This window comes from Gymnoscopelus braueri (assembly GCF_963280865.1).
Source record: "Gymnoscopelus braueri genome assembly, chromosome: 14".
Lineage (NCBI taxonomy): Eukaryota > Metazoa > Chordata > Actinopteri > Myctophiformes > Myctophidae > Gymnoscopelus > Gymnoscopelus braueri.
This window is the reverse complement of record NC_137619.1, coordinates 34,230,702-34,257,946: the sequence shown is the minus strand read 5'-3', so window position 1 is coordinate 34,257,946 and position 27,245 is coordinate 34,230,702. Positions and strand designations below refer to the sequence as shown.

Below are 27,245 nucleotides of genomic sequence, written 5' to 3'. Positions count from 1 at the left end.
AGTCTAAAAGATCAGAGAGCGGACTTCACAGTGCTTCTCTGAGCTCAGGGAATGTGACCTTGTCTGGAATCTCCCTTTGTCTTTAGAGATTGCGAGGGCTTGGCCGTCGCTTCCTGGACATACTGAATATCTTCCTCAGAATATCTTCCTTCTTCAGACCATCATTCATCGCTCATCAAATTCTCTAGTCTACATGTATTTATGCATATTTCTCTTGACGTGAACTTAAATGGTTTAAAATCACCTGCAATACATGTTCTGACACGGGAAAGGCTTCCTCTCATCCAGCTGTTGGACTGTGTTTCTCTATCAAAGTAGTCAGAGGTTGATAAGCCTTGCCTGAGGGCTTACCTGTTTCTTCCACCTACTGATTATGGGACCATGGCACAGTGCTGGCATCCAATTACACCCAGTCATGCAATCATCAAATCACGGTTGGAGTCGAATTGGTCATATTCATATATCTCCTTCTCTACATCTCGTATTCCTTCTCTCAGCAAGTCTTAATTCATCAGTGAAAGTTTCACTAAAGCCTATGAATTATCCTTAGCTTATTAGTTTGTAGATCTGCATTTTTTTTGTTGTCAATAATGACATGGCAGATTGAAAGTGGTTGAATAGGACAATACTCTTATGAATTGAATGTGAATTGAAATGTTATGTTTTATATATTTTTGTTGTTATGGAACCCCACCTCATTTTCCTCTCCTGTCCAATGACCCCTACCCCCTTTGAAAACCTGCGACCTAGCCAATTGGACTTCACTCCATAATGATGGGCTTCCGTGCTTTAACCGTTTGGTTTGGAGAGAATAAAGTAAAGCCAAGTTCTTAGACGAGTAAAACTAGGTGCAGTCGCTTGATTTCTCCGCATGGATAGGAATGTTATGGAAAAAGAGGAAACCACAATAGACGTTCAAAAAGGAATGAAATTGTAAATATTTTTACTGGTTTGGCTCTGCATGCAATTTATCATATTGGAAATTCCTCTGTAATGTGACCATGTCTATTTGAGATCAGCACAGGGTGCCAAGACAAACCCAGCGAACTCTGTGGCTTTCCCCACAAACACTACCCCCCCCACCCCGCCTGAAAACACACACACACACACACACACACACACACACACACACACACACACACACACACACACACACACACACACACCGTAATTAAGTAGTCTTCATCCATATAGACCCCCCCTCCCCCCCAGTGATTGGTCCTTTAAATGCAACAATTTATAAATCCCATTCCCATAGATTTGAAATCACATTGATGATATACTGTAGATCTCCATCCCCATCCAGCTCCTTTCTTTTTGAATCAGCCAGAATTGTCTCCATACGTTCTGCGGGGCCTCCTGTCCTTCTTCCCTGTGTCCTGTCTCCAGGACTCATTGTGTGTTGACCAGGCAGCAGCAGTGCACGGCAGGGGCTGGGCCTGTGGAAAGGGGATGAGGTGTGGCCTGGGTCCAAGGCCGCAGCGCCACAGGAGCCGTATGCTTTGTCCACCTGGCAGACGCTACGCGCAGCACTAACTGTATTTAAGTGGAAAAATAATAAACAAATTTTGCGAAGGAGCACTGGTTATTATTGCACCTAATCTCCCTGAAATCCAAATCCTCTTTGGTCTGGATGGAAGCCTTCCTCGTAAAGCCAAAGTCTACCTCTCTGCCAGTACCTGCAACAGCTTTTGTACGATGTGCAAGCTGCTCCCATCTAGAGCTGTAGTGGCTTAACCACATGAACCCTATAGTGTCCCTATTCCGGGCATCTCATAATATGTTGACAATGTGTCGCGTTGTGATGCTTTGTGAGCTTGTAGATATTATTTATATTATATTATACGAGTTATTTTCGTCAATTTGATGTACAATCACACCCGTGAACACCTTTTAATAGCCCTTCATGTTATGCCCCTACTCCTCCTGGTGACAAAACCAAAGTATAGGGTTTAAAACGGGTTAACTTGCTATATTTTGTTTTGATTTGTGTGCAGGTAAAACATGGTGCTTGATAGACAAATCATCCTCAAAGTTTTCCATAATTTCTACACCCGGATTATTATGACTTTTGCACATCAAGGAATATTGCCTTTTCTCCGACTTACTTGTGCATGTTTACCCATGCATGTTCATTGGAAAAATGCATACTAACCGGTGTCTATTCATGTAGGAAATACAGATACATAGGTTTGGTAATGCTAGGCCACGCTGAAACTCTTTATCAAAGCAAACAACAACCGCGATTTGCTGTGAAATCAATCGTGGCCCTTTCTCAGATGGGCTGGTGATGTAGATTAATGGTCTTTCAGACTCGGGGGGACAATGAAACGCCATTCCATCATAACACAGGCAATGCTGGCTAATGGCCAGAACACTGATGGCTCGTCAGCCCTTATCAACTAAAGCACTTGACCGTTAAATAAATCAATACTGGGGAATAAAATCATATGTCACAACATTATGATGTACAGGAAGGGGGTTGGTTCACTGCAATCAATAAAGTATTTCAGAACCGGCGTGCATTTCCTTACTACTTGCATTGTATTGTAGTGTGCAATATGTGTAGGTCATGTCAAAATGTGTAGGTCATGTGCGGTGTAAAATGTGTATATATATATACGTTAATGATTTTTTGGGGTGTGTATATGTGCGTTTACAATGTGCTTATTGTGTATTTACTACGGTGTCTTGTCTTCTAGCACTGACTTCCAGAAGAACAACCCCGTCCACAGACTAACTGAGGAGGAACTCCTGGCCTTCACAACTGTAAGTCTTTGTTTCTGTCCTTCTGGGATCCCTTAGTTCACAGGTTTTCAAAGTGTGGGCCTAAGACACCATCATACTCCTTTGAGGATTGACCCTGTGTCCCTCTTGGTTCCGACGAACACGCCATCGGAGGGGTGGGTGGGTGGATTAATTTGTAGCATGTAGCTGCCTTAAGTTGTGGGTTGCTGCCTTCAGGAGCCAAGGAAGCTACAGTGGGTAATGGCACTTACAGTACATATTTGCGGCGCCCCCTATGGGCAGAAGTGAAAGTGCTTTTGGAGGTGCACTCTATAGCAGGGTTTCTCAAAGTGGGTGCCGTGACGTGACTGAAGTCCAGGGGTGCCACAGAATACTTTGATAATGTTATACAATTATTTCAGTTTAAATGTTAGCACAAATTTTCAGTTCTAATGGAAACGGATACGTTTTCCTCGTGACATACTGTAATATGACATCAACGTAAGGGGCTAAGTAAAGCAACGAGCGCCACCATGAGACTTTTAAAAATGTTGGGGGGGTGGCGTGTCTTCCTTGGCCTACTGGGAGTGTTCATGTCAAGTTTGACGCCAATCGGTTTGCGAGATTAGCTGCACTAACAGACAGACAGATACACACATGGACAAGGGGCGAAAACAATATCTCAACCTCCCGTCTGTTGGCCTGGCAGAGATGGATTTTTTCCCCCTGTATGTTTTTATTTTTATATAGGAAGTGCATGTTCATTGCATTGGCTAAGTAATGGAGTCATACATCATAGACACGTCATATGTAACTGATGTCATATACCGAACTGACATGAAGTCTGAGTTCAACATGGGAGCCATGTCGTTATTAAACAGGTTCCTATCTTGCTTTTAACATGGCATAGATTTCCATCAATGCTCAAACTTTCAGTTTGAACGTCTTGGTGAGTTTCACTTAAAATTTTACTTCACTATGTATTTCCTTGACCGCAGGTTTTCTGCCCGGAGGTGGTTCTGTTTCGTGACATTCTTTTAACACGGACAATCAAACAAAGTGATAGAAAGTCAGAGTGACCGAAACATCACTTGGTTTTGCCTACTACTGCGATCCCCTGAAATATGCCTTTTGTCCTCTCCGTGCATTTGCATATTGATGAGTATTTTGGGACAACTGAAGGACGCTTGATAAATATTCCCCCCCCCTTTATGTGACAAGTGTCCAATGGGAGAAAAGGGAGAAAGATTCTAAATGTCATAATGTCTGATATCTCTTTGAGTTGGAGAGTCTGATAACATCTATCCAAAATACGCACGTGCACGTATAACTTGGAGCAGTGGTTATCGTGCTCTGCAGCACATAGTTCCATGCGGTGTCCCCTGGGGTAGATGAGAGAGGAGGGGTGGAGTCTGTAGATAGGAATGAGAATTATTGGAATGTTAGATATGTATGTGGCAGTCTCTCTCTTTGTGCCTGTCTTTCTCAATCTCCCTCCTACTTCCTCGTACTCGCAAGATGAGGGGTCATGTCCCCTCTCATCTCACCGGGGGGGGGTCCTTTCCGCTCCATCCAACCCCCACCCCCCATCGCCATCACCACTGCCACCATCTCTTAGACTCTTTCTACTACATGATGCTGATATTTTTTCATCCAACATGTGCTGCAACTGGGCAGCCCGGCGGTTTTAGAGATTAACACATTTTATTTATTTATTTTGAAACTTCACTAGAGGATAAGCCCCTTGAGATGCAGCATCTCGTTTTCAAGGGGTCCACGTGAACTACGTCGCTGGTTTGCTTCCTACAATAGCCAACAGATATCTGTCCATCTTAAGCAGGTAACAGCTCTCCTGCCTGTCCCAACACTCCATATGTATACACATGTAGGTAGGTGTGTCACAAGGACAGGGACTGTGCTCCTAGGCCAAAATTATTATGCGAGTGGTATTCTATTTTTCAACAGAAGAACACAGCTGCGTGCCTTGGCCGCTGTCGTTATCATGGCAAGTTGATATTTCCCCCTTTTGTCCATCCAAGTCTGGGAATCTTTTTTTTCTTTCTTTTCTTTTTTTGTTTGGAACAAGACTGTTGCGGCAGACCTCAGACTCTGTGTTGGTTCAGTCATATTGTTTTCACCGGGACTTTCTCTCCTTGAGATAGATCTGACCATCTGGTGTTTTAACTGTTCAGTCCAAATTATGTGTGTATAGATGCATCTATCTCTCCGAGAGTTCTTATAAATTACATGGAAAAGCATCTCAAACATTGTACTGCAAGGAGAAAATACGTAATGGCATCCACAGTAACAAACTAGAATTACTTTGATACACTTTTTCTTTTGTTCTTCTGCGTTTAATGCAGCACAATTTATAAGCGCAGCTTTCTGGAAGAGCTGCTGTGTGGCCAAAATCCATTGATGAGTAACGGTAGTCTCAAAACCATAAAATAATATAGTATAGTAAAAAGTATTCAATGTATAATATATATTCGTTCTCATTTTTCTCATGTGTCAGTGTGGTTAGCCTCCCGTTCTATGCCGTATGCGTCATTCAGACCATGAGGCTTGTATATACTCTTTGAAATTCATGCCAAGCTTTTACTGCTGGCTTTTGCATTATGTATCTCAGTGGTGTGTGCAACTGTCTGGCCTGCGTAGTTAACCACATGAACCCTTGCGTCCCTATTCTGGGCACGTCATAATAGGCGAACATTGCGGCGCTTTGTGAGCCTGTAGATCTGCTATTTTTCAGCAAAGAGATTTGGTCTTGAGGGGAAAAAAGACCCCTGGGGCCCATGTATAGACTCCTGGGGGACCCTGGTCAACAAAGTATATAGGGTTTAAGTGGTTAACTTGGGGTAGGTCAAAGTACTGAAGTACTGAGGCAACACACACACCCCACGGTTTCTGTACGCGAATATATTGATGAATTCTCTACAACTCTCACTTGAAATGCTCCCTTATGTGGGGAGTGCGATATCAAAAGCAAACGTAGGGTGAATTCCCCTCTCTCAATTGTAGGACGGTATTAGCATATATATACTGTTTATATATATATATATATAGTCTCCGTGGCAACGTTATCTAAGTAGTCCACACTACACCACATTAAAACATCTAAGCATTATACATGGTCCATTCTTAAAGCCCCATGAGCCATTATATGACAGGAACAATTCAAACATGGCATGATCTGTATGCAGCAGTTAAAGATTGAGAGTTCATTCAAATGCAAACGGACATTTTTTGGAATTAAGATAATGATCCAAGAGAAAACCTTTGTTTATATTTTCCTGCAACCACTGACATTTCTGAACCTTATTTGTTCTTACTTTATTTGTTTCTTTTTACTTTTACATTCACATATGAACACAATGATGTTGCAGTTTTATACGTTCATTTACTGAGAACTAGAACCTCTATCTTAAAATATTTGATTCATCTCCCCGCTCTTATTTATGTTGCCATGAAGTGGATTAAGTGTTCATGCAAAGCTGCCACCCATATACCTCCGTCCTCCGTAATGCCAGTGGCACATTCACTGTCTAGAATAACTGAGTGATGCCATTTAGCCACTGCATTAAGGGGTATTTTGCAGAGATATTGTTCAGGCTTGTCCTTGCTTTTCTTTCTCTGCTATTCCTTAATTTATTGTGGAATTATTGCACTCCCCCAGCTATCGCTTCGGAATATATTTGCATTAATTTTGAGAACAACATTGCCTATTTCTTAAGGGAAAAGGCTACTGGCTCAGAGTCCCTCAATGAAGCATTGGATCTCTATATCATAACGCTGGCACTGAGTCTCGGTGGAGAACAGAATGTCTTCAACAGTTCAGTGGTCATTATGTCACGGTGTCTTAACCACATTAACCCTAGCGTCCCTATTCTGGAGTGAACATTGGGCCAAAATAGCAGACCCAGAGGGTAAAAAGGAGAGGGCCTAATACAGACCCCTGGGGGACTCCGGCCAACAAAGTACATACAGTATATAGGGTTTAAGTGGTTAAAGTTCCTGTTGCTGGAGCGGTAGTTAGCAGATTCCTTATCCAGACCAGAAGGCAAAGGAGGCGCAAAGGCACTTGCTCCATTAAAAACATATCTCTTTATTCAATTAAAAAAACATCATGTGTATTGTGTGTTGGGGAAGCTACTCAGAACTAAGCTACCAATTACTTGAAATAGTTGCCACTGAGAGACAAGTAGTTAAGATAAGCTGAAGCGACCCAAAAAAGCAGTTTGAAAAAAAGAAAATGAAAATCAGATCCAGAAGATAAGCAAACGAGGACGTTAAAGATAATGTGGAATTTGTTAGCTTCTTGAAATAAAAAGGTAGCTTTTTGGCAGCTTCCCACTAGTACTTGATTGCACCATACTGGCACGCTTTTGAAATCCGGCCCTGTCCACACGTACACAGTTATTTTTTTAAACATACTGTAGCCTTTTCTATGCATTTGGGCCTTTCATCCACATGCAAAAGCATTTTTGGCTCCTGCCAAAAACATACTTGGTCAGGGTGACGATTCAGTCAAAAACACTATTTAGTGTTTTTACTTACTTACTATTACGTTTCTGGGGAGGGGGGACCACACAGACTGATGTCCAACAATGAGTAGCAGCAAGTGACATACTGTACAGACAGCGACATCAGTATCATTACAGACAGACCACGACATCAGTGTCATTACAGACAGACAGCGACATCAGTGTCATTACAGACAGACAGCGACATCAGTGTCATTACAGACAGACAGCGACATCAGTGTCATTACAGACAGACAGCGACATCAGTGTCATTACAGACAGACAGCGACATCAGTGTCATTACAGACAGACAGCTTACTACAAGAGCGGCAGTCTCCCAATAGAGTTATATGTTGACTGTTTAAGTTAAACTTAAACAGTCATTCTGGGAATGTGTTCCACTGCACATACATTGAAACTTGTAGTTAAGCTTCCTGTCCTATACTCCGCAACGCTGATTGGAAGGCACGACCAAACCCGGCTAACCGCCCTGCTGTATCCCACCCACGTGTGAACCTGTTCCCCTCTGTCTCTCCGCCCTGCTTGGGCTCGCTACAGCGCTGTAGTCCCAGGCTCAGGTGGATTCGACGACCGCTCCATTGCGATGGGAAGGGATCCTAATCCCTGAAACGATCCAAAGTACCACAGGAGAGAGTGGGGGCCAGGGATAGTTTTTCACAGCTGTGGTTTTCCCTCACTGTAACGTTGGGATGTTTAGCAGTTTTGGCGAAGATTTCAAAGACGAGCCAGGTCCCCATTTCTCAACAACCATAAGCTTGTTGGGAGACATCCCCTTACTTCAGAGACGTCATGTACAGTAACCAGATAGCCCACTTGGCCAGCACCGGTAGAGCATGGCGAGGGTACCGTCCATCCAGTGTGATGAGAGCCCTTGGGCGGAAGGAACGTGACGGGACAGGAAATTAAAAGCAAAAAAGAAAAGAATAAAACAATAATTCTCCGGAGGCTGACCCAAGGGGCTGGCATTGCCCTGGGCCAAAACTCCCTCTCTTGCCTTTAAAACAAAACAAAAAAAGTCTCTCTGGAAAAATAATCACCACTTTTCTGAGAGGATCAGTGTGGGAATTTAAACATTACTGAGGGGATTACTACGGGACTGTGCGCTGACATTTCAGCAACCGTGCCCCAGGCAACTTGGCGAGCTGAGCCCGGGGGTAGAGAGGTGAGACAGGGGACTGGAGCATAGAGTTATAATATATCTAGAGGGCGGACTGCCCCGCCCCCAGCTATTAATTTCAATGAAAGTTGCTCAGTTGTGGTTTAAGCACCCAGAAGTCTGCCGGAAGTACCAATATCAGAGCCAATAGAGCAGGCCATAGAGTTATGAGCAGGCGTACTAGGGTTTCAAACGGTACACGCACGCGCAGTAGAATTTTAAATGCGGAAGTGTTGCTATCCCAGATTTGACCATCAGGCGACGGCCGCTTCACTGTTCTACCGTGGTTCTGGGGGCTTTGACTGGAGGTCTAATGCTCTGTTGCTGCCATCAGGAGCAGGATACCTAACACTGACCTGAAAATAGGGCTGGGATCCGGAACCGGAGAAATCGGAAGAACCGGATCCAATATTGAGGAACCGGTTCCATCACATTTGGAACCGTTTCTGGAACCGGTTTTCATCACACTGTCAGAGCTAGCATGTGGACTTCACGTCTCCTATACAATTACCATACTAGTGGTTCTCAAACTTTTACATTTCAAGGACCACCATAACTCTGAGAGTGTACAAATGGATGGTTCCATTTGTACTCTCTCAGAGTTAAGCTCCTTACACACCGGGGGCGATTTTTTTCATGCGAATAATACGTATTTTAAAAAAAAAACTTATAAAGTCAATGCAAGCTTCCATGGAGCGAAAAAGCGAAGCGAAAAAGCGTCTTTTAACACATTGGGTGCCAGAGGTTTATTAAAATATTATACGTTGAGTGCCTGCATTTCTTCCATCCACTTGCGTTATACGTTTCGTGCTGTGAGAAGCCCCGACGAGGAAGTGCATGTAAACAAAGCGTGCGTGCGAGACGGCGGAGGGTCCCGACTAACGCCTGGAACAATAATATTTCCAACGCGACCCTCCATTGCAGCGTGATCGCCGATCGAAAACGGCTCGTTTCCACCACATTAAAAAGAAATGGAGATATTAAGCTTTTAGTCAAGGAGATAACATTGAAAACGCCGACCGGAAGGATTTTTGACATGGAGCCTCATCCAGCCTCTTCTTCTCAGAAACTCCTTGGGTGATGTCAAAGTTTCGTTTTAGCGCCCCACGTGGCCCACATGTATAAAAATAGAATTGGGTCAAAAACGGTCCGGACCGTTTTCGGCACTTCTCGTTTGGACCCTCAAAAACGGTCCGGACCGTTTTTGGCATTCAATGTGTTAATTATTCGGAACAAGTCCGAATTTTGCGTATATTCGCATAATCGCCGGTGTGTAATGACCTTTACAGTCCTGTAAGGTTTCATTTGGAACCCCCCTATAGGAATCGTTAAAGGGAACTGTTAAGTTCCGGACCGTTAAAAGGGAATCGTTAAGGAACCGGAATAGTTAAAACCCTAAAAGATCCCAAACCCTACCTGGAAAAGATGGAATTTCTCACTTTTCTTCAATGAAATAAATAAAATAAAATACGAAATAACACATGCAGTAGATATAAAAGTACAGATAGGTCATACATATGCATTCTCGGTCACCGACTTTGCTGGAGGCCCCAATAGCGAATATTGCTATGGATACCATACGACCCAACGTATCTTCATATCAAACAAAATGTGCAGATTGATTACTTCCTTTTCTGGGTTTGACACTGAGGCAGCGTTGCAATAGAAATGTCCTTTCTATGCATTCATTTCTGTGATTACATAAATATATTTATATTCCTGTGATCTTGTCTGGTAAAAGGATTCTGTCCATTCTAGATCCAAGTGAGGAATGACCTGTGCTGATGATTCTATTATGATAATGATTCTTTTAAGCTTATTTTCAAGGTGCTTCTGCTTTTCTTTGACAGCATAGAGAGGAGAGGAGAAGATTAATGACAAAGGTCAAGCTCAAGGGTTGAATTCATGCCATTGTGCGTGTCTGTGTTTTTTTTTTCATAGCCTGACATCATAGCCTAAGTTCTGTATAACGCAAACCTTTCACTACAATTTAGTGCCATCGATTCAGTTAAGTTGAATTAGTTCTAATCATAATGACTGTCCGTGTTTAGGGATTTATCTTAAACATATTCCAGTTTTATTTGTAGTTTTGTGTTATCCTTTTAGCTCAAATGTCTGAATGTACCTCGTGACGTTTACATTTCTGTCTAATAAAGTATTCAATCAATCAATCAATCAATTGCAAGTTTCATCTCGTGCCACCACATGAGGAGAAACGCCCTTAGAAAACTGTAGCTAAATCCTGATAGATGGCTGTCAGAAATGCTTCACTCCACTGTTTGTGATAAAAAGCGTAAAGAATCATGCAGAACCATCCTCTAGACAGTAACATAAGCCCAAGGCCCTACTGAATGGACCCTCATCAGCTCACAGCTCAGGTCGAAATGGAAGAAATCAATGGGTCTTTTTGTCCCTTGTGACTGACGGCTCCCTGCCATTTTATTCTGTCTCAAATTCAAATGCATGGAATGTACATCCTATTTTATGGGCATGACGGAGTCCAAGAATAACCTGCCCAGTGATGCAGAGCTGGAGGTGAGATTCATAATTTACTGGGGACACTGTTTCTTTCTCCTCATCCCTCTCTTCTTTCAGATTAACTGTTTTTCTTTTCTTTTTTTCTTCTTTTTTTTGGGGGCGGGTGGTAAACGATTGCCCAGCTGAGGTAGCACTTCTGCTGTAATTAAACCCAGGAGGCCGCTTGCAAAGCATAAATACCATTTTTGAAAACAGCCACTGACAGTGCATCAGATTTAGCCAGCTGTAGGCCTAACACCCTGTAATTTATCTGTGTAAGAATAATTTAATTGTGCCGGTATAAAAGTTATTTTACTAGTATCCAACTTGACATGCGTGAAGTCAACTCTTACAATAGGTCCTCACATTTAGTGCAGTTGTGTAGTCCAGGGCAATACAATCAAAATATATTATGTATGTTCATACACATTCAGACAAGATGTCCAGTCTTTCAATCTCGAGGGGCAATTAAAAGAGGGTTGTTTGCCAAAGGGAACTACACTAATCATGATACAGTATATGCATTATGATGACATTGTGGTATGGGATTCACTCCCTCAATTGTCAATGCGTCTATACAATTATACAGTTACAAACACTTTCCTTTATGCATGAGGTACGGTGAACTCAGCCGAATGATTGTTATTTCTCCTATTCATTTAAATTTGAAGGCAAATTGCTTCCGCTCTGAAAAGATTCCCGGTACGTTTGATCCTAACAAGCTCAAAACGAGGTATACATTTCACCATTCTATTGAGAAAACAACAAGGGTACTGCCGGTTTCCTCCAGTTACCTACTGCTGAGAAATTCAATTTCCCAGAAAATGATTTCAATATGTCAGAATTGTTTGTTGCCATAATGTAGTTACACCCTTGATGGCCCCTTGGCTATTATACGATATGTCCTGTTCTACCATTAACGAAAAGGTAATGATCCCGTGGACACAGGGTTTGAACAACACTCCCAGCAGTGCCGGTTAAGGCTCCAAACTTGATGTCATACAATTCCCCTGCCATCTGAGGCAGCAGAAATGTGGGGATCTCACGGCTTACTTCCTATGCCAATGACGTGATGTGTTCTGGTCCATATCCGGGCTGGCGTCATCACTTCATCCCAATGTTGGTTCATCCAAACTGGGTAGCTTTTTATGTCTTTTTATATGTTTTTTTCCTTACTACTCAGCACTTATTGTCTTGTACTGGTGACAGGAGTTCTGAACTACCACCCATGGGTGTGTCATCCACCACTAGCCCTTTGCTCGTATCAGCAGTTTATTTCCTTTTTATCGTTGAATTGTTGGAATCACACAGCGCGGGCCCTGCATTATATTTTCCCACACTGCTGGAACAATAATGGTGGGCTGTGGTATGTGGTCCTGGACCCATTTTTTGAAATGGGCTGCTTCCCTGGTCTGAATCCACTTTACACACCCACTCTGGTTGATCTCACTATCAAAGCCCAGCCAAGGGTAGTGCACTCCCATCAGGCTCTGTCTGGTGATGCTGAAATAAAAGACAGCTGGAGGTACAAATTGAAGACCTTTTTATATAGGCTACAGCGATCGTTTCGTTTGTTAGATTGCATTATAATGGCTGAGGTGTACCGACAGTAAATGGTATCTATACATCTAAATGTTCAGGTTTGTGCTTTGCTTAATATGTTAATCCTATAAAATGAGGAAATCTGTCTAATGTTGAAGAGTTGGAAAAACTGCAGTTTAAACCTCAAAGACTTTAATCCATTGTGCAAAATATATTTATTTTTTCATTGTGCTACGATTTATATCAAACACATGGTTGGATGTGTGCAACTGTGCTTGCACTGTCGATCCAAAACACTATCCTGTAACATTTCCTAACAAGTCAACAAAGGTCCATTTCAGCCCAACCTTATATAGCTGTGTTTGGAACACGGATAGACGAGATGAGAGGTCTGTTTCAAGTGATAATATCAGCATTGGATTGGAAGGAGAAAATCCATCAAGCGCTGATCATCTCTGAGCTAGCCCCCTGTGAAACGGCAATTTTCTCCCGAAGTAAGTTGTTGTCAGAGGTATTGCCGTCTCCTGTGTGGCAGTTCTTTTGTTTTCCCCCTGCTGAAGGAAATATTTTGTCTCGTCTCTTGCCTGGCTGCTTCCACCTCTGCCAGACACAAGTCGATTAATCCATTCAATCCGGGAAACGCATCTGTGTCATTTTCAGATTTGAGCTATAACCATTATTTTATACTTTGGATATTTAGTAGTGCCGCGCTACGAGCTTGTAGATCTGCTATTTTTGAGCAAATTGTGCAAATCTTTGAATACATATATTTTTAGGAAACAACATTTTTAACTCAAATCTTTGCTTCTGGGGGTCCCTGGAACAAAATGTTTCGATGGGGATCGGCGGCCAAAAACACACCATTTTGGGGGTCCTTGAGTTTTTCAAAAAAGAAGACATTTTAGAAGACATTTGTAAAGATTTGGAGAGAAAAAAATCATGATTAAAAAAAATTGCAGATCTGCTATTTTTGAAAAATCTAGAACATTTGTGCAAATCTTATATACGGTATTTTTAAAGCGAACATTTGTAACTCAAATCTTTGCTTCTGGGGGTCCCTGGAACAAAATATTTTGAGATGGGGGTCCGCGGCCAAATACATTTTGGGGTCCTTGACATGAAAAAGTTTGAAAACCACTGATATAGCAACATAGGATTAGGATTTAGAAGACATTTTGTAGAATCGGAACCTCAGGTCTTAATGGATTAAGGGGAGAGGAACGAAGGGGGGAGAGTGGGAGAGGGCACTAATTGATAGGTGAAAAAGTGAGTCATGCTGCAGTTTCCCCTCCGCTCTGTCTGTGTTTGTCACACAGCTCGCACAGCAACTTCCTTTGAGATGGGGAAAAGCACCAGAAGACTTTTGAGACGATGAAGAAGCGGTAATTACTCTGAGCTGAAGCACAGGCCGCCGTCGTACACCTCACTAGGCCACGGCGATTGATTTTTATTCTTAGTCCTGTTTGTTAAATGAAATGTCGATCCTACAGAGATAATTAACTTTTAATTGCTATTGGATTTTTTTTTTGTGGCATTTGTGGAGAAAGTTTAATGACAGCCTTTCAAGAAGCCCCCAACATTTCTATTAGTACAGTTGGTTGTGGGGAAGTTTGGCTTTAAATGGATCTGCCATTCAAAGCGATGTGTTACTGTAAAGTGAAAGCTCATTCATCTCAACTGTGTGTCACATAATGCCCACTGGGGCTGCAAGATAGTGCCAAACAAGTCATATTACCAGATTATTTGCAAGATACTGCATTTCGTCGCAGAAACCTTGTGTATCTATCATTTTATGTTTTTTTTAAATTCATAGATTAACACCCTATTGGCCTATTCCATAATTTGTCGTTTGACAGTGCTGCACAAAAGTACATAAAATAGGCAATCTATAAGCTCACAACGTTTTGAGCTTGTAGAGATCTGTGACATCATCTTTTTTTCTTCTTTTTTATCTTTTTTTTATGTTGGGGCTTTTTATGCCTTTATTTTAGAGAGGGATAGTGAAAGTAGGCTGACAGGAAATGGGGAGAGAGATGGCGGGGTGACACACAGCAAAGGTCGCCGGGAGCGGGAGTTTTTTTTTAATGTTTGCCTTTAATGACATGCCCAAAATAGTTTGAAAGTGTTTAAAGGCTGTCTGTGAGTTTTATGAATGTTTAACCAATGAAAAGTAGGGTTAAGTTTGCGACTAATAAGTACATTGGATCTATTGGAACATAAGTAATTTTTTTCCTCATTTCCTGAAAAGTAACGTTTTTTGGACATTACAGTACGGGGTTTCTGCCCGGCGGCAACGATTTACAATATGCCTGGTGATGCATGTGAAAACAGCTGTGCTGGGGGCGGGGTGTGTGGTGCTTGATGTTCAGAACAGAAAATGTGAGATTCTGCAAAGCACCAGAATGTTATGTTCAGGAAGCCATCTGAACGCTGCTAAACATGTGCATCTTCAGACCATAATGGATAATTAGTTCATGAATCAGTGCTGCAGTTTCAGGCCTTTTAGAGTTGTACCCCAATGCCTGTGGGGATAGAAGGGTAAGCAGTCTTCAATAGCCGTTACATGACCTGCAAATATGGCCAGCGATACGTTGGAGTACAGTTTGGCTGTACGAGTGACTTGTGGATCTGTAGCGATAATATCACACATGCCTTTGTGTGTTTGAGTAGCTGTGCGTGTGTGTGCGTCATACATCCTTGTGCCTGTGTATATGAGTGTGTGTTTGTGTGTGTGTGTGTGTGTGTGTGTGTGTGTGTGTGTGTGCGCGCGCGCGTACATGTTAGACTTACTGGAATTGGGATTGCTGGAGGGGGAGATGAGTTTCTTTTTAGAGAGACACACCTGGATGAGTCTCTTTCCTCCCCTTGGACAGCCACTCCCTGGCAGTAAGAGTGATTGATTGCCCTCCTGTTGTCCATTTGTGGAAAGGGGAGGGCATGGACCAGCATCGATCGAGAGCCACAGCGAAACGCGGAGACAAGAAACGGTACCTGAATACAATTAATCCTCTCTCTTGTAACTCTTGTCATTTGGGGCTAGAAGAGATTGCGGACAAGAAGCTACAATGCTGATGAATAGCGCAACGGACTTTGTGTACTGCGGCTTGCACGTTGGTGCTGCTTCCCAAAAGGGTTCAATACATTGTGACCTGTGTGAAACTGCTTAGCAGAGCTCATCCATTTAGATACCGATTGTTAAGCGGTAACATAGCCTATTTTATACAACATAGCATGACGCTGTCATTGAAAAAAAAATGGGTTTCAATTTAACAACCTGTCAGATTTGTGACACACTGTTGAGTATAAATCAAGCTATACATTTGGCAAAGCTTATAGCTTTGTTTATTGTAACCTTTGGATCATATAGTAATAATTTGTAGGTCTGCTGGTGATCATTCAGCTTAGTAGTTATAGTCATATTAGAACATAGGCCTTTCATGAAGTTATGTTTGGAGAAACAGGCCACATACTTCCAATCATCTATTTTGGGTAACCGTACTACATTGGTCTAACATAATGAAGAAAAAAAAAGGCTACACATGTTTGACTGGGCACTATCAGAAGTATGGTAATCAATCTATTTTCTCTGCTCTTTTGTCCACCATTCCATCCATGAGCTGGGTTAGAACAACGGGTTGGCTCAGCGTGTCTCATTGTTGCTGAGTGGGGATGGGAGCGTTCCAGGCAGCTGCTGGCTCTGTGAGCAGGCATCTTCCCAGCCTACATGTGGATCCAGGAATCTGCAGGCTGGTTAGATGGTTGTCACATGTCTGGCCTTCTTCATCGACACCCAACCTCTGTCGTCTTCCCCTGACGACCGTCTGGAAGCACCTCCGAAGTGCCAATTATTGTCTTAACTTTCCTTGAAAACTTTTCACCCATATGTACCAGCAGTTCTTAGTTTGAAATGGCACTCTATATTTATAGAGCTTAATGATATCCACAAAAAAGGAATGAGTTCTGTGTCATATCGTGACTAGCTTTGGCAGGTTTATGCTAAAACACTGGCACTTCCACAGAGAATTATTTAAATGAGTAGGAGGGAGTTATTTGCCAAAAGTCAACGTGGTTCCATTTACATCCGTATGTCATTTTAAAAGCAGTCAAGCGATGTTGGCAGTGGGATATTCACTGGGCAATTCCGTTGGTCAACACAGCCTGTCCGACCATCTGCATGCAGGTGGTGCAAGCTAAACAGAGAGGCGTTTTGGGAAAACACTTGTGTCCTGTTTCCGACCCTGAACTCAGGTCCATGAGTCATCCGCCCTGCCTTGTTTCCCCTTCAACTCTTTAAACATATCAAACAGCAAGGGAAATTAAGAGCACGGAGATGCCATCTTACATCATAAAATGTGTACTTAAGCCCAGAACTCAGATGTATTGACCTTCTTTATTGGTGCCGATAAATAAGACAGATATCTCCCTGTAATGTTTTGATGTTCTTTGGAATGGGAACAAGGGATGTTTTCAAGGCTTTTACTGTAATAGAGCACATTATTGTCTGGCACAGCCAAGCTGTAGATGAAATGTTTACAGTTGCAACTGTTGAACTGATGATGCAAAGGCCCTGTAGTTTATATTGCTCCAATATTTCCATAATCATACTCGAGGTTTAGTTCTGTATTTCAGTCCTAACTTGTATCGCAGCCGGACGATTATCCAGGAATGAGTCAAAGTAGCATCTTCGATTTGAAGGGGCGACTCAAACTACAGTCAGCAAGGGAGAAATCTAGTTGGAGCGGTCAGAGGGAGAAAGCGTAAGTAGCCACGGAGGTTAATTTATTGCCCTGGAGTTTATGTGACTGTCCTGCCATAAATCTTCCAAGTCAGCTACAGTCTGATGTCTTAACCAGAGCTCAGTTTTTCATTTATATTTTGATATTCATCAAAATATTAGTTTTAAATGGTTTTCAAAATGTATTAATGGATGATCTTATCTGTCTTCAAGGAAAGTGTATTTGCACATTTTAGTCTCAGGAAATTTGTCAAGACTTTATAAAGTTGTCCATGTTTCTGCAGATGTCAGAAGATTCCATGTCATATTATTAGTCTGTGGCATCACACAGCTAAGTCACAGCATTGTACGTTGCTTCCTTTTGACACAGTTTTCCTTGTCACTTCTGGCACATCTGAATGTTTATACGGCTCAGTGCACACTGTGCTCCCCATCCTGCAAGGTTATGTTTTACCTCCTCACAATTGAAGTTAAAAAATAAAATAAAAAAGTCCCTTCCCCTAAACTGAGTCAGAACTTGGTCGAAAGAAGTGCTTGGGGTTTTAGAGGCAGACTTGTCTCTCTAAATTAGACACACTGTTAATGTGGTGGTGGACCGCTGCCAATATACCCCTAGACTCTCCAAGAGAAAGGAAAAAACATTGTCACTGGGATCCAACACCCTTTAGGCCTGTAATATGTTTGCTTCTCATAGTATGGCAACATTTTCTTTGCTTTGTCTAGCTTTGAAATGAACATGGATAACATATGAAACATAACTATAGTGTGAACATTACAGCTTATATTATTTTTGTTTGTTCATTCATTCCAAGATTGTAAGACAAAAGGTCTAGCAAAAGGCTATTATAAAATGAATGTACTTTTTTTTGCGTGAGTTTCTACCTTGTGTAGCTACAGTTTGTAAATAATAAAAGTACACAAGTCTGACTTTAACCTTAACTGGTTCAAATACCTTTGTAAATGGAACCCCTCTTCCCTTACAAAAAAAAAACAATTTCACCAGGGTTTTCTAGAATTTCTAGAATAATACCAAGTTGCATCCGAAAATTCCCATTTGTTGTGTTTATGTCCAATGACCTCTCCTTGATTTTAACACATTTAAACATACTGCATCGTAGAGTCGTATAAATGTACAGTATAGGCTTTTTATTCTATTTGTCGTAGTTGTAATCATGTACTGTAGATGACAGAGCAGAGAATCCACAGGCTGCACTTTTCACAATAGGGTCACACCTGGCTGTGTTGTCATTAAAATGATGTTGATACAGTTGTTGTGGTTATGATTCATAGGGTAATGGCTAATTGATTGAATGTATAATGTTGATCAATTCAGGATACCTTTTCTGTTATTTTAGTCAGGATCCATAGTGTTTTGTGTGTGTAGTCCTCTTTGCAGATCCACTCCACAAGTGAGTTTGCAAAAATTCACTTAACATTGCCTCAGTTTTCAATGTATTGGGTGCAGTATGTATGAGCCAGCTTGTGTAAACTTGTGTCAAGGATAGGACTTGAGATTTTCCCAAGCTCATGTGTCTGTAGACCTTCTGAGTGTCAGAAGACTTGGCAACAAAACCCATGGCCATTATTTCATATGTGTATCTCCAGCCAACAAAAGTAGACTGGATATTTACGGGAAAATATTTCAACGTTATGGTCATTAGCCAAGGACTTAACATAGTGTTTGATCTGCAATATGCACACTGGGATCAGATTCAGCCCAAATGAAATATATGGCTCAAGAGCAAATAATAGAATGTTCTGTTTGGCTTTTGGTCTGAAATTATTGATTTGTCTAATTATCTGACTTGCTTCATCTTGCTTTCATTACTTAACTGTGTCTCCCCTTTACATTATGTACTTTTCTGTAGCATAGGTTTTGGCTCTTAGTCGCTAGTAGTGACGAGTGAAATTTGGCCTGTGCCAAATAAGATGAGCAATACAAAATTAAGTTGAGTTCAGTTTGACTAATACATCCTGGCACTGTCAAAAATCTCTGAACAGGCCACTCCGTACTCCCTTGAAATCTCTCTACAGCTGTGCCATGCAGCTAGGTGCAATGTATGAGCCTCCTGAAAAAGGAAGAAAAAAATGCTTGAAGGTAATGAACAAAAGCCCAGCGACACTCGATTTGTGTCAATCCCATCAACTTTAACCGTTTTAATCAATACGACAATTAGCCTTTCTCAAAAAGGGAGTTGCAGCTAATGTGGGAAAAGCGAAACACTATTTACTGTGCATGACCAAGGTGGATTATCTGCAGATAAAGGACTTAAAGGATGGAGATAAAGGAGATAAAGGATGTGCATGACACCGATGCACAACATAATAAGGTCACATGACTTCATGTACAGAGAATCTGAGAACGCTGTGTGATTGAATGCCATGTTCTTGAACGAGCGCTTATTGCTTGTTTGTGTGATTAGTTGTATGACAAATGCTCAGCATAGTTATCATTTGCTTTTAATTGCTCTATGACTAATGTTGCGATTTTGACAAGTGCATAATGAGGACAATTTTCCCTTGCACTAATGGCCCATTTAAATTCCCCATCGTGACTTGCTAAGTGTCCACAAGCATGTGATTAGTGTTTGTTCACCTCACCTACAACCAACCATTCATTCATTACTATTTCCAGTCATCAATATTATGTAGATAATAATCATTGCTATGTGACATCTTGTTAGAGATTCTGACTGAGGAGACGAGCATGCGATGCAAATTTAAACGTCAGATCCACGTAAGACATTTCTACCTTCTGACAAACAGCACTGTACCAGCCAACCTCTCCATTTAGTCCACTGGCCTAATGCCTTTGCACGAAGCTGTTCAGGCTTTCCAACAAAACTACAAAGATAAGGACCGGCGGCTTTAATAACCCTAGTGAGGCAGTGACACTGTCTCTCTGGCTGACCTTGTTACAACCCTTATTGCTGTATTACTCCACTGCTGACTGATGAGCTGAGAGGCTGTGAGATGGCTGAGATAATGATCAGAGAGAGCTTGAGACGAGAGAATGGTGGAAAGTGAACGAGGGGTGTTTTCAATGACCGCCGCATTCCACCGAGTTGCATCGAGATCTTTATCTCAGAATCATGTCAATGCATGCAGGTCTCTCTTCATCTCCCTGGACCCAAAGAGCAGAACGTGGAGATTGCAATCCTTGATATTAGTATTAAAGGCTTTTCTGTAATGATACGATATCTGACTATATTGGGAGACAACGATCCTCTTGTTTGTTTTATCCGGGTTGCAACAGACGACAGGGAAAAATGCACAGTGCTGTTAGAAAATAGGCTAATCCACCTGCGAAAAATATTCAGTAACAGTTAACCTCAATTGGATTGTCATAGTGTAAGATGAACACTGTCAAGATACAGTATGTCTAGTACATACTGTACTGTAGATAATGGCCATGATCTACAAGCTCACAACGTGTTGCATCGCGACCTTGTGGATCGGTTACTTTCACTTTGAAACATTTGAAAAAATGTGGTAGCACTTGCTTGCCATGTCTATAATGCATTATAAACATACTTATGCATTATAATCTGCATTACCACAAATGTTGTTTTATGTGGTTATGGCTATCAACGACCAAACCACAGAGGAGTGTACTGAATAATGTTCATAATTGACTTTTATATGTTTTCAACCGTTTCATTCATTCCTACTTTATAATTCTGTTCACAGTTCACAGATATTTCCCTGCTAAAATAAATCAAACAGTTCTACTTACCCAGTAAGCTGCCAGCTCCTTTCTACCCTGTATTTCTTTGGTAAAGATGCGCTGGTGCATTCCTCTTCCCTGTGTCCGAGCATCGCGCTCTCAGCTCCCAGTGTTTGCCAGACCCAGGGGGTCAGGCCTACATGAGGCTTTGTCGGTCCCCTTTTGCTATCGTTTTCATCCATATATGGACGAAAACGTTTTCTTACATGTCCCTCTTTTTGATTGGCCAAGCTTAGCGTGAAACCATTCAGATTTCCGGCCATTCAGATTTCAACCACTAGGGGTCTGGCAGTACCAGGTCCCCTGGTTCCCTTGTTTTTGGTGGACATGGACTATAGTTGTACTTTTGGAGAGGAACCCCTGATTGTGTCTGACACGTTGAATCGTAACCACAACCGTGAGAAGTCCATGTTTACGTTGTTTCAGCTTTTTGCTGTTTCATGTGCAAAAAATGCAGATGACAGGACATTCGAGCGCAGCAACGTTTGACAGGTTCGAACATTGGCGGCATCAATAAATGCTTTGTGCGAGCGCCCTGGACATGATGTCCAACACACTCCTTTGCTCAAAAAACGCTTTCTGTGCACACAGCCCCTCATTGTGTCATGGATTTTGCGTGATGATGATGCATGTTTACCGTGGTGTTATGTACTATTTTCTATGGCCTTGTTGTGGGCCACCACATTCTGTGAAGACGCACAGTCTCTCTCCCCTCTCTCTCCTTGAGCAAGCATGAGAAGTGTGTTTAACTATTGTCAGCAACTTGGTGGGAGTATCATACTGGGCTGGAAATAAGATTTTCTCCAGGCCGTTGATAAGAGTCCGTCACATAGAGTCCAGACAGGCCCCCATCCCTCCCCTCCCATCCAGCTCTATATTTCTTCACAGATGTGGCAGCATTACAGTATTACATCACCTAGCTCAGCAAAGACAGCTGTGGGCTCTGGTTGGAGGATAGGATCTGCCGTCTCTGTCTGTCCTGTTAAACGCTACTCCACTCTGTCTACACCATCTCCTCCTCCTCCTCCTCCTCTTCATCCTCTGCTCTCCATCGACTGACTCTATGGGTGCAGAGTGTTGCCAGGCAACGCGAGCATAAGGAAGAGTTTGCGGGGGGGGAGTTTAGTGTTCGTGGGGGGACTCCAATCTTAAAATTGTAATTTGTCCACAAGGAGGGCCCTTTGGGAGGATGTTGCTCATGATAATCATCTCGCACCCGAGTTGGGGAAAAAGAAATGAAAGAGCTAAGCAAGTCTAGTGAGGGTTATTTTTTTCCTCAGCTCTCCTTCAGGCATGCAGCCCCCCCCCCATTTGCACCACGTCATCCCCCCATTCTGCTGCCATTATCATATATCATAGCTCTCTCCTTCCAACTTTTATTCATACCACCACCACTGCACCCCCCCCTCCACATTCTGTACTTGACCCCCTGAAAATAAGAAGGTGAGACATCTCACTGTGGTACGGTTCCTTCAAGGAGTATTGTCTGGTCCCTGGGGAGGCAAATGGCTTTTACAGCTACACTCAGCATACGGCTGCTCAGATGGCGTGGATGAGCACACGGAGGGTGGGGGGGTGGGGGGCTGTTCGGGGTTAAGCGTCTTGCTCTGGGACACTTGGACATGTACACTGGGCAAGCTGGGGGTCAAACTGGCTACCTTCCCATTCCCACTCGGCTACAGCCGACTTAGGCACAGGTGCTAGCCTCAACTACCAGTAATGTGTCTGATTGGGGACAGCTCTGGCGTTCAGGCGAGGCTAGATTAACAGGACAGACAAGCCGCTTGATCGACCGGAGGAGGAAGGACCGAGGGAAAACACGTGTTGATGCAGACGTAGAGGAAGTCGACTTGCAATGGAGACTAAATATCCTGTTACTTTTGCAGTCAGATACGTAAGCCTCTGTTTGAAATTCAGCTGGAATAATCGGACTTCTGGGGATGTGATGTAACGTTAGAAACAGGAAACTTTCCATCTTCACAGAGTCTCGTTTCTCCTGGTATTTGCTTGGATGTTTACCGAGCCGACTGTTTTATTGCCAAGCTCGTGCTCTTACTGTATATGTAATTGAACGCATGTGGGAGTCAACCGGGCAAACCTAATCTTTTCTAATTTCTTTCTTTCTTTCTTTCTTTCTTTCTTATCCCTTTTTTTCACACTCAAAGGTCAGTACTGAGGCAAGCAGGAGATATTGCAGATTATGAACTTCATAGTACTTCTCAGAAACAGTCGATGACGGTGGGACTCATTGATGCTTTCAGTCCCACTTTGTGCCGGGAATTGATTACTCTGCTTCCCGGTTTAGCACGTAGACCATCGTCTTATTGAGTCATCAATGAGTTCATGAATAGGGCAAAAGGATGAATTGGTAAATTTTTTATGGAGGGGGAAACCGCATGGCATAGGAATTTATTGATTCTGTGCATATTTACATTGATCCATGTTTTACAATTGTACTGCTCTATGCTTTTCTCCTTTGCATTTTCTTTATGATTGCTGCTCCTTGGTTTCACGTCCCTAGTGATTTGTTTTCATCTTTATCAATAAATGCAATGGGATCAGTAAGTCATATAATTATGGGGAGATCTATAAAGATGAATATGAACCTCACTTTCCCTGACCTGGGTAAAATGTATGTGAAATATTAGATATGTACTTCATTTGCCTTTCCACATACTTCCAACACTCTTCAAAGTGAACAATTGAATTACAATAAAAGATGACCATTGCTTTCCTAAAGTTTCTTTAAAGGATCTACACCATGAATTAAAAAAAATATATATATATATATATATGTATTGTTTATGTCCCTCAAACGTTTTTCAAAAGGTTTGAGCCTAAATCAAGCCTCAGATATACTCATTCCAACTAACTTTCCAACTAACATTCCAACTAACTAACTAACTAACTGTGGCTTATAAAGCACTTTCACCTGCAATACCACATTGTCCTGTTTGGCACGTGGCGCTATTGAGCCAGTTTGTATGCATGTTATCTCCTGGTTGTGTGTGGAAAAAGTAAAAAAGAAAAAAAGAAGAAAAAAATATATTAAAAAAGAATATTTAATATATTGTTTATGTCCCTCAAACGTTTTTGCATGTTTTGTAATAATAATCAAAATCTACAAAGTAACTAAAGTCCCAAATAATTGTAGTGGAGTAAAAGTACAATATTTGTCTCTGAGATGTAGTGGAGTAGAATTAAAAGTATTGAAACATTGGAAATACTCCAGTAAAGTAAAAATACCTCAAAATTGTACTTAAGTACAGTATTTGAGTAAATATAGATACTTTACACCACTGCCACGGGGGTCCTTGAGGTTTTGCGGGTTTCACCACTCTAAATGATTGATGGTTAGGATACAAGTAGACAACTATTCCACAAACTCCGAATGCTATATAGTCTGGAACTACACCTCCCGAAATCCAAGGAAGCTGTCATCTGTTCATGAAAATATATCTTAAAATATCTTTACAGTACATTTTTCCATTTCCATTTCTGCTAAGCAGCAAGCTATATATGCTTAGATGATTTTTTATTTATATTCGGATAAATGTGCGCGACTGTAAAGACGAAACGGAAGTGGGAAGGAGGCGTCACATCCGCTTTATCGCTTGATCATTTTCAGAGCTTCCGTTCTCCAGTCCAGACTGTATGACGGAAGCATTTGAAAATTGTGGGAGGCAACAGTATAGCTCGCGAGACTAGGATACAAGTGGACCCTTACAGCTCAAAGAGTGTACAAAATTGGTTCCACTCTCAGATTTGTCTTTAACACTGAGTGTTTATCTGGCTCCCAGTCAGAAAAATCATATCAAATGTGGGATAGTGCAAACAGGGGGTCCTTGAATTTAAAAGGGTTGAGAATCACTGGCCTAGGATGACCAAACGTTGGCTAAGAAAGGAGGTGTGTCGCATACCAAACGTAGGTCACCCTTGACCGTAAAAACCTAATCACAAGGTTTATTTATCTATTCACCGCTTCTTCCGTTGGTGGGTTATGGATTATCCTGCAGTACTTTGCCTTGTTATTATGTGCTGTACCCAAGTCTATTTATTTTAGATGTTCCCATTTGGACCTCATCGCACATATACATGCCATATTTGCCTGCATAAGCTTGTCCAACATCCTCTGCTTGCTCCTTGTTTACTTTGAGGCCATTGGCATTGGCAACAAACATTCTTTCTGGATTTTTTACACTGACTTTCATGCTAAACCAGCCAACAAAGCCACTGACCATTGATGACTCATTATGCCCTGGGATGTATGCTGGCTTGTCCCCAAATGAGCACAATACCACCTCGATTTAATTTGTTTCTGTTTGCTGCATAACAATCTCTGAACCCATCGGCAAATCATTAATTAATGCATTTGTTTTTGTATTTTACAGTCGATTAATCAGAGAGGCAATGGGAGTTTTGTGGCCTACAAGTGAAGGCTGTGGTTTAGTGCTATGGTCATTTCCATTTACCAGCATCTATCATTGTTTATAACATGAGACACGAGAAGGGAGATGACAGGAGAGTTATTTTACAAAAGATTATTATGTGAGGAAGAGAAAGTGATTGCAGCACAACCAGAACCACTTGTTTTAGCCCATGAAAATCACCCATTGCTCCCAGAGGATAATCATCTCTACATAATAAAAAAAAAAGATCAGATCTGATTAGACGATGGGTTCCGAGATTGTCTATGTAATGATAATGTTTAGAGACGGGTAAAGTGACTGACCAGCGCCTTGTAAAGGTGTCCGCCTTTTGGTCATCTCTCATAGGTGTTTAATGTGAAAAGCACGCCTATCCCTGACCCTGTCTCTGGCCAGTCCTCCAGCAGACATGCCTTAAGTACTGGGAGGGGAGATATATACTGTACTGTAGTTGGTACACAGTGAGTAATAAGCTTCCTGCAATGGACAGGAAGTGAGTCCCGCCTCCTTCATCCTTTCACACACACAAGATATTCACACACACACACACACACACACACACACACACACACACACACACACACACACCCACACCCACACCCACACACACACACACTTTTGCATGGGAACCAAGAGTTATCTGTCCTTACATAGTCATGTTTGGGACTTAAGTCTAATCAAACCCAAATATCCTGCTTCTTGAACCAGTGAAGGTCAGGTTTATGTCATAGTGAACCTTCTGACTTCTCAACTAGTTGGTTTGTTGGGGCAATGAATATCAATTACTTTGAATTATCAGCTGTGCATTTGATAAGCTGATTTCATCTTTAAAACCTTATTCATCCTTCTCCTGTGTTTTTTATTTTTGCAGTGTATGCTGTCTCAGCCAAAGTTTTGGGCGGTAGAGGTAACAGCGCTTTGCCTCAGGACCAAGCTGGAGAAAGGCAGCTCCCGACGGGTAGAGAGAGCCATGATGCAAACCCAGGTAAGAAGCTGTGGGTGGCTTGCATTTTTGTATCCTGTCACGTCGCATTCTTTTCTTATTATGCCATTATTCCATGTAATGCTCTATTCCATGTAGAGCATTGATTTGAAGCTCACATAGAGGCAATATATTTCATATTTGCAATGCTGAACAAGGTGATGCTGATAAGAAGGGGGAGCGTAATGTACATTTTGTTTCCATAACATTGCTCACACAGAGACCCATCACCTTGGACTAGCAGTTCTGTATTTGTCTGTATTTTAGTCTAGTATTTTGCCTAATACTTTTGCATATATCGCCGTGGCCATCTTGAATCCTCAAAAATAAATTCTCTATCTCCAAGCTTGCTGGAAGACGTTTTAGGTAGGGGTGCTGGGGGCTGTCAACAAAATGTACTAATGTATGACATCTTTTTTTGTTTTGCGCGCACACGTCATACAATAGGTGCACCTTATACCTCCATTAGGTGCATTGTTCACAACAAAGCCAGATGCACAATAAACTAATACACTAACAACCAAAACACTAGTTGCACAGTGGCACTTTGCAACGACAACAAGCCCACGTTAGCCTGAACAAACAATAACTGCACAGCGGCAGTATTAACCCATTAAAACTGGGAAAGCATCTGTGTCATTGTAGATTTTGGCTATACTGTAGCAACAAATCATTTTAACCCCTTTATCCATATTTTATACGTTGGCTATTCAAAAATAGCATATACAGTATATACAAGCTCACAGAGTGTCACTTCGTACCGCGCTGCGAGCTTGCACATCTGCTATTTTTGAACATTTTTGAAAATGTGTCTGAAAAATGTTGAATCATTTTGATTTTTTTAACACAAGTCTTCTCTTCTGTGGGCCCCTGGCACAAAACAGTTTC

The 27,245-nt window shown here is 41.9% G+C and overlaps 1 protein-coding gene across 2 annotated transcripts in view; it reads left to right on the top strand.

Annotated features, from left to right (window-relative positions):
• The window catches only part of ttc27 (tetratricopeptide repeat domain 27), a 172,286-nt gene that overhangs the window by 71,390 nt on the left and 73,651 nt on the right, over positions 1-27,245 (top strand). For both annotated transcript variants that reach the window (XM_080448617.1, XM_080448616.1), the window contains 2 exons: positions 2,703-2,769; positions 26,247-26,360. In XM_080448617.1, coding sequence (XP_080304743.1) covers positions 2,703-2,769; positions 26,247-26,360 — 181 coding nt within the window. The remainder of the gene's footprint in view (positions 1-2,702; positions 2,770-26,246; positions 26,361-27,245) is intronic.